Source organism: Pinus tabuliformis, chromosome 3_1, assembly GCF_031772625.1.
Source record: "Pinus tabuliformis cultivar Carrire ecotype Pingquan chromosome 3_1, CPIR1, whole genome shotgun sequence".
Taxonomy (NCBI): domain Eukaryota; kingdom Viridiplantae; phylum Streptophyta; class Pinopsida; order Pinales; family Pinaceae; genus Pinus; species Pinus tabuliformis.
Genome location: NC_142301.1, coordinates 257,958,909 through 257,974,145, shown reverse-complemented (window position 1 = coordinate 257,974,145; position 15,237 = coordinate 257,958,909). Strand labels below are relative to the sequence as shown.

The following is a 15,237-nucleotide window of genomic DNA, read 5'->3' as shown; positions in this document are numbered from 1 at the left end:
CCTAAGGAGTTGTTGCACCTCTGAGGCTTTATCAATTGTTGCATTGGCATAATCTCTTGCATACTGTGATAGCCTTCCTAGATCTTCAGCAAGGGTGACTTGGGCATCTTTCCAAAGTACTTGAAAGGAGGCATTGCCAGGGACTAAAGCCTGGCTTTGTTCAGTTCTTCTCCTCTTCCTCTGTCTGTTGACCACTGCCTTATGCTTTGGACTGTAAAATACATCAAGAGGAGGAATCTCCTCTACTTTCAGAACAACCTCAGAGGTCAAAAATACTAGGATGATCTCTAAATCATCAGTGCCCATAGGTTCCTTGGAAGCCTCAATAGTGAATGAGGTCTTCTTTGTGACTTTAGGAGTTTGTGTGATCTTCATCTAGAATGGAGTTTGCAGATTTTTAGGGTCAAATTCTTTGGCAAACTGCTCCCAAATCGCTTCCAGATTCTTATCTGTTAGAACTTCCTCTTCCTGTGAAGAAGAAGAAGCCTTTGTCTCTTTTGTATGAGCTACATCTGAGACCTGTGATGTTCTCACTCCTTTGTCCTGCTTAGTGCTATGTTGGTTAAGTTTTAACAAATCTGTGGGTGAGTGGGAAATCCTTTTAGTCTTGCACTGATTGAACTACACTAATTATTCAGGATTGAATTGCATTGCTGCCTCTTTCTCAACCTTTGCATAGTCAGAGGTTGACTCAAACAGATCATCAAACTTATCAAGCTCATTTGTGAACTTCTTGAGCTTTTCCTGAGTTGTAACATTCTTGGCAGTATCATTGGGGTCATACTGTCGATTAGGAATGGTTGGAAAGTTCATAAGTTGGATTTCCTCAATTTCCTTAGTAGCATGCTTGAAATTCTCAAGGGAATAGACACCACAACGAAAGGGAAAGATAGGCCACATTGTCTTTTTATTTTCTTTCATGACCTTAGATAGGCCATTTCCCACAGTCTGATAGGCTATTTCTCGGGCTAGGAGCTTGTCGGGAATATATAGGGGCAACACATGTGGGTGTGCAAGGCTACCGAAAACTCGAACATAGGTAAAGGACTCCTCTCCAAACCATCTTCCAATTGATAAGAGGTCATTATTGGCTTCAGGTGAGATTCTAGGGCATTTCTCATTAAAAACAAGCTAGTGGATCGGAAGCACAACGCCATGGCAAATTTTATAGAAATGGGGTCGATATTTTGTCTCCGAGAGAATACTATGATAGATGTGGATAGGCATAGGGTCCATTTCCATCCCATGGATGGGAAATCAAAAGTGAAGCAAATAGAATCCATTATGTAGGCACTCATGTAAAATGGGGGAACAATATTTTCAAAAAAAATGTGTTTCTTCCTATATTCTAGGATTTGGGCACTTAAATTATTAGATAGAATAGTTCCCCAATCCATAACATAGCTATCAGAGGTTGCATCAATCAGGGGTACCCATTGGTCTAAAAACTTATGGGTATTAACATAACCAAATAATCTACACATCATGGCGTCAACATCACAGTGGGGTCCAGCAAGAGAAGTTATACTTGTCCTCTAATTTGTGCTTGCTAGCATCTCTTCTCCATCCTTTGATTACCTCATATTGGTCCTGATTTTCCTTCATGAATTTCTCAATGAAGTCCTTATCATATTTCTTTTGAGGTGGTGGCAACTGGTACATTTGAGACAAATCTTTGTTGGTGAAAGAGTCGATGACTATATTCCTCTTGGTCATAAAGTTTATGTTTGCAATGTTTAGATGGTTAATGGCCCCTTTGATCATATCCATGTAAGGCAAGATGTACAATTGCGCGGCAATTCTGTGGAGGAACGAATTTGCCACATCACTGTATGTAGTATCGGAAACCGGTAGCGAATCTTCAGTTGTGACTACTCTTTCTGTGACCCTCGGATCTTCATCTTCGAATAGCTTATACATGGCCTCATAGGTAGAGGTTCTACTGTCCAGGGTGCATGTGGTATCAAAGAAAACTGCAGACATTTCTGCAGCCTCAAGAGGAGGAGCCACTGGTTGTCGCTGAACAAGAAGTTTCTTTCTACGTTTAATCGGCCGAGACATTTCCGTTGAATTATGTTTATCGAGACTGGCCTACCAAGAGAAACACAAGAGTGAGGAGCAACTAACACTCAGAGCAAATAACTTAGAGCAAATAATCGATTACACATGAATCCAAGACTTTTATGAGTGAAATCTTAGGAAATCGTTAGCAATAATGAGGATGTTTATTATATCGAAAACCATAAATTCACTACATTTCACCATTTATTGATAGAACATGAATTCACATGGGTTATGTTACACGTCAGCATATCAGAGAACTTAATCAACGAAATTACATGGTTGCATCATTAAAATTTGTGAAATTGTTTATCTTTGATAAGCTTATAGCACATAAAGGCTTAAAGTTACAGGTAGGAAGAATTATCAGAGGTTCTACATCAATGGTTTCATATCGGGGAGTTGAAAGAATAAATGCAATTAGGAAAGCCTGATATGATAGTTGTGAAATGAGAGGCGGGTAATATATCAGAGATCAGAGATGAGCGTTATTATGGTATAGATGGGGTAGCATATCGGAGAATGTAGCAGGAAGGATATCAAAGATTGGAGGATCAGAGGATTGAAGGTTTGGACATGGACATCAAAATGAAAACATCGATATTGAAATCCCAATCTGTTACGTGGCAATGTTGCGGGGTCGAACCTTTATTATTATAACATAAACAGAACACTTTTATTATTTTAAGGCTTAGACCTTAGAAAACTCGATCGAGGAATGTTTTAATCGGAGTTTTTCTTAAGGGGACATGTTGGAATGTTCCGATAAAATACTTCCGAAGAGAGCTTAAAGTAAAAGTCAATGTTTAAAGGCTTAAGCTCTGATATTTGAGTTTTGATAAGGGAAATCTCTCGATTCAATCAAGCATTTAGAGTAATCAACTAAGATCACCTTGTTTTATTGGAACTTTTTGGGTTTTATCCTAAATTTTAAAAAAATCCCCATTATTTATTAGTTCTACTATTAAATATAATGGGGGTTGTTGAGTAGTACAACAGGTTGGTAATGGAAATAGAGTTTTTTTTTAATATTGAACTCTATCTACACATAATATTGAACTATATTCATAGTTAATTGCATCAATAGTAACGAAGTGCTTTACAACTCAATATAGGGGATATTTAAACAAAAAACAATAGTTACATGTCTATGTCCATGTCAATAACAACCAAAAAATAAATAAACAAATAAGTATAAATTGTGTGTGACATTTGAAAAAATAAATGAAAATAGATCCATCTTAAATCCAAATCTATGAAGCATGATAGAGATCAAATATTTTAAAGCATTATTTGTTCATTTGACATGAAAGAACTAACGCATACATGAAATATGTATATTTTTATGTGTGTGTGCACTTGATAGATCCAATTAATATGAGTTGACCCTGAATACTTAAAGAGATAATGGTTGTTTACGGATTTTGAAGCTAAATTAAAAATTTTATTGTTATTATATTGAAGGGGTTGTTAGTTATCTTTCTTTCCTTTTTTTGCAAGCTTTAGGAATATATTTATATTACAAAGTAACTGAGATTACATTATAAAATCCTCTTTGTATAAGAGAAAATTCTCCCATTTTAAATTTATATATCCAAGTTTAAGATGAATTGATGCTGAATAAGTTAAAAAATAATATTTGTTTATAGATTTTTAAAAATAATATTTGTTTACAGATTTTTAAGGCTAAATTTAAGATTTTATAGTTATTATGTTGAAGAGGTTGTTGGTTATCTTCTTAATGTAAAAGAAATTTCTCCCATTATAAACTTTGCTAGTGTATAATGCTAGAAAGAATACACTGGTAAACTCTTGTTTAGTTACTACTATTGTTATGCTAAGGATGGTTGATTCAAGCACCCAAAGTCGAAACTTTCTCGTCTCAATACTTAATTGAGGGATGAATTTTCAAATGCATGATTCGAGTCTATTTTCGTTCGATCTTTCTTTAAAATTTTAAGATATTTGCTATTAGAACGATTAAGATTCGAATCTATTTTCGAGTAACATCTTTCTTTAAAATTTTAAGATATTTGCTAGTAGAACGATTAAGAGTAATCACATTACTCAACGCATGGTTTTATGCCCTCTTAACTCTTGCATAATCAATCCCTTCTCAAGTTTCGTGAAGATCTCTACTTAAAATCTTCTTCTGCTGTTATCTAAAATCAATCAAGCACCTAAAAGATTGCAAAGGTTTGAATACTTTAACATTATCCCATTGATTTAAATTTCGTAGTTAAGCACTAGTCACTTCTTCTATTCTTTGTTATTATCCCAAAATTCTGCATTAATACAGGGCAATTCAGATCATCTTAATGGCTATTAATTGAGTTTATTTTTCAGATTTAAGAAGTGATAGATTTATTTTTTCAAAATTTCGGTTGTTATAATGTTAGATTCACATGAATACATATATAATTCAAAGTTAAAACAATATGTTGCAATAAACTTGAAGAGTTAAATTGATTCATCTTTAAGCCAAGATTTTAACGTCGCTGCACTATTTTTCACACCTGGAAATTACGACCAGAAATTAGACAGTTGATTGAAATAAATAGTAAGCCACGCCATCTTAGATTTATTGCCTTTGAGAACCTAGTTGCTATATTAGGGAAGGGAAGTTGTTATTGAGATGATGATGAAACTCTTCCAAGTTGCACTTGAACTTGAGCCCAGTGAAAAAGAAAATTTGCAAGAGTTGCACTTGGGCTTTGGGCCTAATGAAGGCTTTACACTAAGGGATGCAAATGTGGATGACAATAAAACTTTTCAAAACATAGGAAAATGAGCATTGAAAAAGAAAACAAAAAATTGATATTCCAAGAGGTCATCAACGTTTAAGGTATTGTATATTATTCAATTCAATTGTGTTATGTTTCTCATTTTCAGTAATCCTGCATACCTGTTGGAAACGTGTCATGGTGCGTTGATCCATCTCTATTGAGTTTCTCTCTTTTATACTTGAGTTCAACCAATTTCGTATCTCCAACTAGTTTTGAGGGTAGTAGAAGTGTTCCCAGCTGTTCTTCACAAGCCTTGTTCCACATACTAACAGTCTCCATGTTCTAAAATATTTAGATGATCACCTTTATCATTTAGAGCAGAGCTTATAGTAGACCAATCGCAACCCATTTTAAGAAGTCTCGGATTTCCAGACAAATCACTTAAAATTGTTTCAAGTTCTTGAAACGGGCAGGCAAGGTGCTTAAGATTCATTCTAAAATCTGCCAAGTTAGATTCATCCAGCTTAAATCACGAAGAACAACAGATTTCAGTGCAAATAGAAGAAAAACATTGTAACAGTTCGTCTCAGCCTATCTACCAATTGGATGTGTCTATCGGAACATGGTCTTAGTGGCAATTTAGAACATTTGAACGATGATGAGCCAAGTTCAAAATCTGGCACGCTGACACCCCAAAGCTAGACTGATTGTCCGGCAGATTTTGAATGGAATAACTCACCCTCTTCAGTCAAAGAAAAGGGGATTGTTTTACTTGGAAAAATAAATTATCAATATCAATATGTGTGTGCGCTGGTGCCAATCCAATGTGGCTTTTTGCTCCAAAGCTGTTCTAAAGCAAACTTTAGCATCAAGGCATACCTATAACGCCTATAACGCTGATCAAGTGCAAATTACAATATACCAAAAATAAGATAAATAGAAAATTATTTTAAAATGTTGAGAATGTGGTAATGATAAAGGCAATGGCAGAGAGTTATAGATAGCTCTATTCAGATTAAAATATGGTAAAATAGGTATGCCGGAATCTGTAGTAGACAATTAAGTATAGATTACAGGCGAGAACCAGAAAGATTACACCTACATTCACTAACTGGAATCACAAACCACAGCATGTCACTGTTGTAATAGTTTTGATGTATTTGCAGAGAAAAGCAATCACGATGTGCACATCAGATATTAAACCTAAAGAAAGAAACAAAAAACAAATCTGCAATGAAAAATAAATAAACAAAAAACAATGGTAACAGGAAAAAGATATGTCCAAAATTACAGAATGGATAGCATTTGGAAACCAGGGAAATTATACATTAGCATTTTCTCTATCATAGTACACAGTATCATGCCTGGACTCAACTGGTCTTTACAACTATGGCTGTAAACACAAGCCACTAGGGCAATGTGTCCAGAAAAAACATTTACATACAGCCTTGTCTCTACTGAAGCACCACACTGTGTAAATTCACGTTGCAAATTACAAAGCAACAGAATAGCATAAGAAACCCACTTCTACCCTTTAGTTACATTAGTATAAATTCAAACTTTCAGCTTCAAACAAGATGCTGAAATTATTACTTGACCAAACTGACACGATGTTCCTGGCAACTGGGCTCTTGCACCTATTGGCTGAAACCCAAAAAACAAAGACTGATCACAAAGGAAACCAAAACCTGCACAAAATGATATGCCTTTACAGGAGCTTACGACACTATATTAACTCTTAGTTGGTCATAACATGTGTGTGCAACTTATTTGCATCCTTAGCCGGGGATTGGGCTAGCATCGCATTATTCCTTGTTCCTATCACCAAGAACAAAACAATGTTACTAAAATAATCGTCTCCTAAAAGTCCTGGTTGTTGCTTGATATGTGCGCATGAGCAGCCCCACGCCTATTCCAATGCCAAGGCACATTCCTAGTCCAATACCCACACCAACTCTCACACCAGCATTGAACCAAGTAAGCTCTCCATCCTCGCCTTCAATATATCCCCCTTCAGGATAGAAGTTACCTAAACTTGGTTCAACCTTTTCGTCCAACTCTTCATAATCCCTGTCCTCTGAAATCTGTCATAATGGGCCACAATCGACAATTAAGTAATTAGTCAACAAATAAATTTCAAGTCATTTAATAAAATCTTCTGGAACATAGCCCTTATTATCTATCCACTCTCAAAATTGGCAGTGCAACTAAAAAGATAATGTGGGTGCACATATATCTAGCAAAACCAAAAGTAAATGGAAGAGGGAGAAAAACAAAAATCAACTTGCAAGACTGAGTAAAATTGCATGCTAAGTGAATCCATTCATTTGTCGTCTAGTGGTTGAGACGGAGTGTTGCCACAATACTGACACATGTTCAAACTCTGGCACGCATAGATCCTTCATCATGTGCATCAGTTGGCCAAGTTTGACACCCCGCTCATTAAAGTGGGTTTACCATGATAATGTGGAGTGGTGTTCATATCTCCTCAAAATAAAAATTAGAAACCATCTAAATTTCAAATGCAGAGTACATGAGTTCAAATGCAGAGGGTGTGGTGGTAGGACAAAGTGATGCATGGATTAAATACAAATAAGGTAAGACAGAATGAATCTCATGTAAAGTACAGGTGGGGTATTGAGTAGTTATACAAAACTGCATTGCATAAATAAATTAAATCAATTGTCATAAAATTTTAGTAAAATTCAAAAAACTCTACAACTGGCAGTAAATTTAATCTTTTAAAATATCAACAAATCACCCTGTTAATCTATTTTCTTCAAAATCTCACACCTGAAGTTACGGGAACACACAAATAAAAACTGGAGAAGATACGTCCAGGAATGAGTAAAAGAAACAGAATGCCATGATATCAATATGAAAGAAAAAACCAAAGGACAAGCCTCATCGAGTACTACTGTCAATTCACCAAAAAGAGGCAGCAGATTAAGTCTAGAAGACTATAACATGTAATTATTCAAATTGGAGCCAGCTGTTTATGCCCTGTTTTTTTGGTTTCTCTACTAGCCTGTTCATGAATAGGACAGTTTGTATGAATATGGTGATCTGGATATGCCCTGTATTGGCAGGAGGATAGACTATATGGAATATGAAACTCTCTGGACATACCTGTAACCCTCAGAATTGGAGGTTTATTATATAAACAAAATATCCCATATTTATCCCATATTTCTGAACAAGGAATATATATATATATACACACAGTGGACTCAACCACTAGATTATGAAAATACGGCATTCCGCTGCAGTGGCTGTCAACAAACAGGGCACCTTCTCCGTGACTGCCCACAAGCTAAAAAAGAAACCAGAAGGAATAAGAAACAATCACAAAAACCAAAAGGTTGGCAATGCACAGAGCCTCTAGCTGAAACAGCAGAAAAAGATGAGACAGCAAAGAACACTGCAGACAATTGTCAATAACATGCAGACTGTACAGATCAATCCACCGAAGGACAACATAGAGCACAACTCTGCATTGACACAGCAGCCCAGCAACCCACTGCAGCAGTACGAGCAGCACAAAACGGGGAATGAATTTAGTGGCAGTAAACGAATCCATGGATGAGAGGGATCGGATTCTGACAAAGAATATCTAACTAATACCAATGAGAATCAAATGTCTATTGTAACCTCCACTCCCAACACTGGTGGTTGGCGAAAAATGGAAAAGAAGAATGGTAGGAAGGAATAGATTAGTCTTTTAGTCTTTCATTAGCGTCTACAACATGTAATTTTGCTCATATTGAATAAAATTACGGTTTTTCCAAGGGGGGAAATATATATATATATATATAATGTAAGCTGGGCAAGTGAATGGGCAATTCGAGGTGGCTGTATGGTAATGAAGACAAAGGACTCTGTGGACACTGCAGCAGCATTCCAATACCCTTCTTGCCTAGGTAAATAGATCAGATCTAAATTTACACCACTGGAATTCTTTAACCAAATAAATCGGTGGAAAATTCAAAAAACTAAGAAAAGCAAGGAAAGGCAAGGGACAAAGCAAATCTTGTGCAAGCACACTTTTTTGCTATTCAACATCAGTTCATCATTCAAATAACTTTCGAACTTACAAGAGCTCTCATACTGGGAAAATGGCACTAAAAAAAAGACAAACAAAACCCAGCGAACCTAAATTTCCAGCTCTTAGAAATCTACCTCGGATCACCTCTGTGCTTGAACTGTACAGTGTGTACAGCCTCCAAATTAATAGCTGCCTTCTCCTTCATTGCTGCCGTAATTCATCTCCTTGCCGAGAAAATCAAAAGGTCCTTTTGATTCTCTCTCTCTCTCAAAATCCTTCTTGAAAAAAAAATAATGTGTCCTTTCTTTCACTTGGCTTTGTTTTATAATTCTTAGTTGGGCCAAATCCCTAATCTCAATAGTCAAGATATGGTCCAAAATTCAACTTGAATCACTAGTACCCAAACTTAGGCACTTTATTAAATTAAATTCACAACACACTTTGCATTTGCAGAAATACCTGTTAGAGTTACAATCATCAACACTCCCTCATAGCAAGGAAAGTATTATCCACTACTCCAAGCTTATCTCGAAAGAAGACAACTATGCTTTCACAAAGGTTTGGTAAGTATGTCTAAAACCAGCTCATCTGTCGGAATATACTAGAGCTTGACTGCTCCCTTCAGGACCTTGTCTCTAATAAAATGGTATCTGATCTCGATGTGCTTCGACCTGTCATGAAATACTGGATTCTCCAGGAGTTTCATGCAACTCTAATTGTCACAATGAATCACTATAGGCTCCAACTCTTGATCAAACAATCCTGTAAGCAACTTGCGAAGCCAAGCCAAATGGCTTCACAGCTAGCCAAACGGCTTCACAACTAGCCAAACTGGCTACCATATGCTTAGCTTCCAACAGACTAAGTGCAATTTGAAGTTTGCTTCCTACTGAACCAGGAAATCACTGCAAACCCCAAACTGAAACAACACCCAGAGGTGCTCTTTCAGCCCAGTCTAAATCTAAATAGCCCTGCAACTTCACCCCATGTCCACCAAGCCATACTCCACTGTGCCTTGCAAGTATCTGAGGACATGCTTTGCTGCAATCCACTACACCTGCCTCAATTCTGCCATGTACTAACTCAAGGTGTTCACAGCATAACAAATGTTTGGTCAAGTGTTGACCAAATACAGCAATGAGCCAATCAACTGTGTGTATTGTCTGGATTCTACCAATTCTGACTCTAAAGAATCCTCCTTCTTTAGGTTTGTCACCATCGAAGTAGACATAGATCTGCTATCCTCCATCCCGAATCTCTTCAAGATATCCAATGTATACTTCCCCTATCCAAGGAAGATCTCTCTCGATATTTGCCAAACCTCAAGCCCCAAAAAGTAATGAATCAGCCCAATGTCTTTCATCTCGAATTCTTTTGGCATGTCTGACTTGCACTCAGCAATCAGCTCCTCTACCCCAGCAAGAATCAAATCATCCACATAGCGCACCAAGATGAGGGGCTCAAATCCAACCAATATGAAGTGTAGGTTGGAATATGCCTCACACTTGGTGAAGCCCATGCTCTGCAAATAGCTAGTTATCCTAGAGTACCATTCCCTTCAAGCCTGTTAGAGTCTATATAAGGTTTTCCTAAGCCTGCATACATGTGACTCTTTGTCATGTACCTCAAACACTTGTGGTTGCTCTACATATACCTCTTCCTCAATAATTTCGTTGAGAAATGTTGCCTTAACATCCATATGGTGGTGAATCTTCCACCCCATCTCTAAAACAACAAAAACCACTACCCAAATAGAAGAGTATCTTGCAATAGGAGCAAAAGTCTCCTCGTAGTCTACTCCCTCTTTTTGAGAGAATCCTTGGGCCACAAATCTCACCTTGTACTTCTCCACATTGCCATCTACTACATGCTTGATTTTGAACAACCACCTAGAAGTCACCACTGACTTCCCTACTAGTCTTGGCACAATCTCCTAAACATCATTCTCCATTATGGAGATGTGCTCGTCCACCATAGCATCTCTCCATACCTATTGGCTAGTTGCTTCCTCAAAGTTGGAAGGCTCTGAATCTATGATGTATCATGTTGGTCCTCAAAGCCATATATGTTGGAAACTTTCGTGGAGGCTTGCTCTCCCTAAATGTGGTTCTGGGTGAGTGCACATGATCTCGGGTATCTCTCAAGGTGTGCTCAAACCATCTAGGCTTCTTTTCTTATTTGGAGGAGGATAGGTGCCCCTCCTCCCCTAAAGATTGACCACCTACACTAGAAGTCTGCGAACTCTACTCATCCTTTGGATCCACCTGTTGGATATCCTAAGAAACTATAGGTAGATAATAAAATTTCTTAAAGGCCAAGAACTTGACATCCCCGCTCACAATTGTCTTCCGTTGTATTGGTAAAAAGATCTTGTATGCCTTCAACTCCTCATTGTATACAACCAAAATTCCCTTCTTACCTAAGGGCTCCAACTTTATCCTCTTCTCCATAGGCACATGCATATAGACTAGACAACCCGAAATCCTGATATGTCCTATCTTAGGTCTTACCCCTATGAATGCTTCCTTTGGGGTCTTGTCCTCTAGAATCTTGTGAGGACTCCTACTCTACAAGTACAAAGTTGTGTTGCATAATTTTGCCCATAGAAACATCAACAAACTCTGATCATGGATCATGGACTTCACATAACTGATGTTGGATCTATTCTTTCTCTCTACAACCCCATTTTATTGCAGGTTATAAACAATTGTCTTCTCCTTCTTGATTCTTGCATCCTTGCAGAAATCTTTGAACTTATTGGAGGTATACTCACCCTCGTCATCAAATCTCAACACTTTGATCTTCTTCCCTATCAAGGTCTCCACTAGAGCTTTGAACTCTTTGAACTGACTAAAGAACTCATCTTCGGTCTTCATGAAGTAGATCAAAGTCTTCGTGGAGAAATCATCAATAAAAGTGACATAATAAGATGCACCCTTCACTAATGTCACTGATATAGGCCAATAAACATTGAAATGTATTTGATCCAAAAACCCTTTGGATTGAGTCTCACTGTTAGGAAATGAATCCTTAACAAACTTGCCAAGTGCACAACCTCTGCACAACCCCTAATGATCCAAACTAAACTTTGGAAGTATAGGGACTATCTCTCTCGGTATGGGTAGTGCCCTGTGATAGCCAAAGCTCACACAGGCTCTCACTGTCATGCACCAATGGTTGTATAGGCTTTCCCTATAACTTGTATAAGTTGTCTTCCTTGACTCCAATCCTCACAGTTGTGTTTGGATTGGCTCCCTCTAGGCATATGAACACCTGCCCTTTCTTGAAGGTAACTACATAATTTTTGTCCTCCATGACTAAGATGGACAATAGGTTCTTCAAACCAAGCACATACAACACCTCCTCAGCATCAAATGATCTTCATGACTCACGCTGGAACTGCATGGGCCCTTGTTCCCTCACTACATACTTGGCATCATATCCAAGCTCCACATTGATGCCTACGTCATCCTCTAAAAGTTGACTGAACAACTCTCATGCTCCAGTCATGTGGCAAGAGGCACCATTGTCCAAATACCAAGCAATCCTGACAATAATGTTGGTAGAAAGACAAGAAACAAGGGAGAAACATTCTCGTACATTGTTGCAAATTCACTCAGTTGGGTCTCTACTATGGTTGCTACCTGTTGTGTCTTATCTTTGCCATCCTTCTTCTCTTGACACTGAGAAGCATAGTGGTCTTGCTTATGGCAAACAAAGCACTTGATCTTGCTGATCTCTTTTTTCTTTTCAAAATGATGTCCTTCTCCTTCATTGTTACCTTTCTTGATGAAAACGTTCCCTTTGCCCTTCTTCATCTTGCTGATGAGGGCCAAGTTTTCATCACCACCTCCCTACTTATTAGCTCTTGACTCTTTCAAGTCTCTTCCTGAATGCAATCATCCCATAGTCTTTGCTAGTTTGGAATATTCTCCTCAAGAGAGATCCCCTTCACAAGTGATTCCCAACGCTTGGTAAACCCATTTAAAGCTACATTCACTAGCTCTGCATCCACGATATTTTCTCCAACTATTGCAACTTGATCATGGATGTATGATCCTCATAAGGTAACTGAAAACATTGTCGAATTTGGTCATCCAACACTCTAAAAGCTTGTTCTTCAGAACCATCTTCCTATTTAGATTGTCACTCTAGAAAAGACCAACAAGGGCATCAAACATGTCTTTGGTTGTGGTTTTATGCCACATGCATCAAGTGATCTTTCACAACATCTAATATCACCCTATGTGCTTTGACATCCTTCTCGTCCTGTGCTACCTGATTTACAAGATTTGCTTGACTAGAAGGACATTCTCTGCATTCGCCCACAAGTCTTGCTCTTTCAAGTGCAATGTAACTCTTGCCTTCCAAAACAAGAAATTTGAAGTCCCATCTAGTCTATACTCGAACCTGAGATTGCTTTGTGCCATGATTGTTTTGTGGTTAATCCTTCAAGCACCCTATAGATCTAATGTTGAGACCTCTAAATCTGATAGATCTACACTCAACAATTTTGGATCTACTTTTCTCTTCAAAGCCCAAGCTCTAATACCATGTTGATTTCTAAAAACCAGTGCCTAGGTAAATAGATCAAATCTAGATTTATACTACTGAAATTCTTTAACCAAATAAAGAAGCGAAAAAACTTGGAAAAGCAAGAAAAGGCAAAAAAAAGCAAATCTTGTGCATGCACAATTTTTCTACTCTTCAACATCAGTTCATCATTCAAATAACTTTCGAATTTACAAGAGCTCCCATACTAGGAAAATGGCTCTAAGAAAAAATACAAAACAAACCCAACAAACCCGAATTTCCAACTCTCAAAAATTTGCCTTCGATCACTTCTATGATTGAACCACATGATCTGTACAACCTACCAATTAATGGTTGTCCTCTCCTTCATTGTTGTTATAATTCTTCTCCTTGCCCAAAAAATCAAAAGGTCATTTTGATTTTCTCTCGATCTCTCAAAATCACCTTGAGAGAAATAATTAGTGTATCCTCTCTTTCACTTGGCTTCCTTTTATAATTTTGGGATAGGCCAAATCCCTAATCTCAACAGTCAAGATTAAATCTAATCTTGAGTTGAGATCAATGGTCCAAAATTCGACTTAAATCACTAGTACTCAAACTAAAACACTTTATTAGATTAAACTCACTTTATAAAAAGACATCCATTTTATTAATTAATTAATAAAGTGAAGTCCTAAGTCTAAGAGTCATTTAATGGTGCTTCCCACAACTTGGACCACTTTGCTTTTGTGGAAATACCTACCACAACTACAATCATTAACACCATCAAGACCCCATGGATCCAGTAACACAAATGTGAACCCATGACTTCAATATCTTTATCAAGTAACTTGTTGAATTTTCCTTAGGCCCCAACTTTCTAGCACATTGCACGGGAAAAATCTTCAGCAGTGAAATCAATTAAGTACACAAAGAGTTGAGCCCAAAGCTTGATTATTTTACTAGGCAATCAATAAAAGAATCATGGGGCTCCCATACTAGGGATCATGGCCCTCAATCACTAGTACGGCTAGTATACATAGTATACAAATTAGGGCTTGTGATTTGCTCCTTCAGATCTATAATTTGCCCAATGACAAAAGACGAACAACTTAACTTACTTGTTGGTGTAGCCCTTCTAGATCAACCCTTTCAATAGACCTTTGTCTTGACACCTGGCAGGTCCTTTGCCTCCTTAGTCACATAGATTTGTCTCCCTTTTTATCTTTGTCCAACTCAGCTTCCCACAGTGAATTAGGTCCATCAAATTCACTGTACCATCAACTCTAAAACACAACTACTCAAAGTCCCTTAGATCCTTCAAGATGACTATACAATTAGCCTTTATGACACATTATTCACAACTTCGTTTGTTAATAGACTTCAAGATCCATGCTTATAAACCCTTCCTGGCAACATTCAATGTGTCCACACCTCTATTTACTCAACCCTACATGATTGTGGCTCATCCCTCAAGCCTACACAAAGACAAGAACAAACTTGTTGTAGATCTAGGGCTCAAATTACTCACTTAGCCCTAATAGACCTCGGATCTACCCTTATTCAACTTGATCCACCTACTGCCAGTCATTACCATTTTTCTCATCCACTCTTAAGGTCACGGATCACTGTCCAGACCTTATATCTTTGGTCCATTAGCTTGCATGCGCTTATCTGTCCTTTGCTCTTTATCCTTTAGGCTTGTAACCCTACTAGTCTCAACTTGCTTGACATGGCCTCCTGCGGCCCTAACCAGGGCACCTTAAGTCCACATTCAGCCACCAGATCTAGCCTCGGCTACCTTAGATTACACAAATCTGAACAAAATATTATGTGGCATCATAACTCGGCCTACTGGACAGAACTAGACCTCTGAGCTAAACTCAACTAGCA

At 37.7% G+C, this 15,237-nt stretch overlaps 1 protein-coding gene across 1 annotated transcript in view; it reads right to left on the bottom strand.

The window, feature by feature from the left end:
• Window positions 1–6,086: 6,086 nt before the first annotated feature.
• The window catches only part of LOC149186781 (uncharacterized protein At1g01500-like), a 28,660-nt gene continuing 19,509 nt past the window's right edge, over window positions 6,087–15,237 (bottom strand). Inside the window, exon 2 of the mRNA XM_089411122.1 lies at window positions 6,087–6,871. Coding sequence (XP_089267248.1) covers window positions 6,632–6,871 — 240 coding nt within the window. The 3' untranslated portion in view covers window positions 6,087–6,631. The remainder of the gene's footprint in view (window positions 6,872–15,237) is intronic.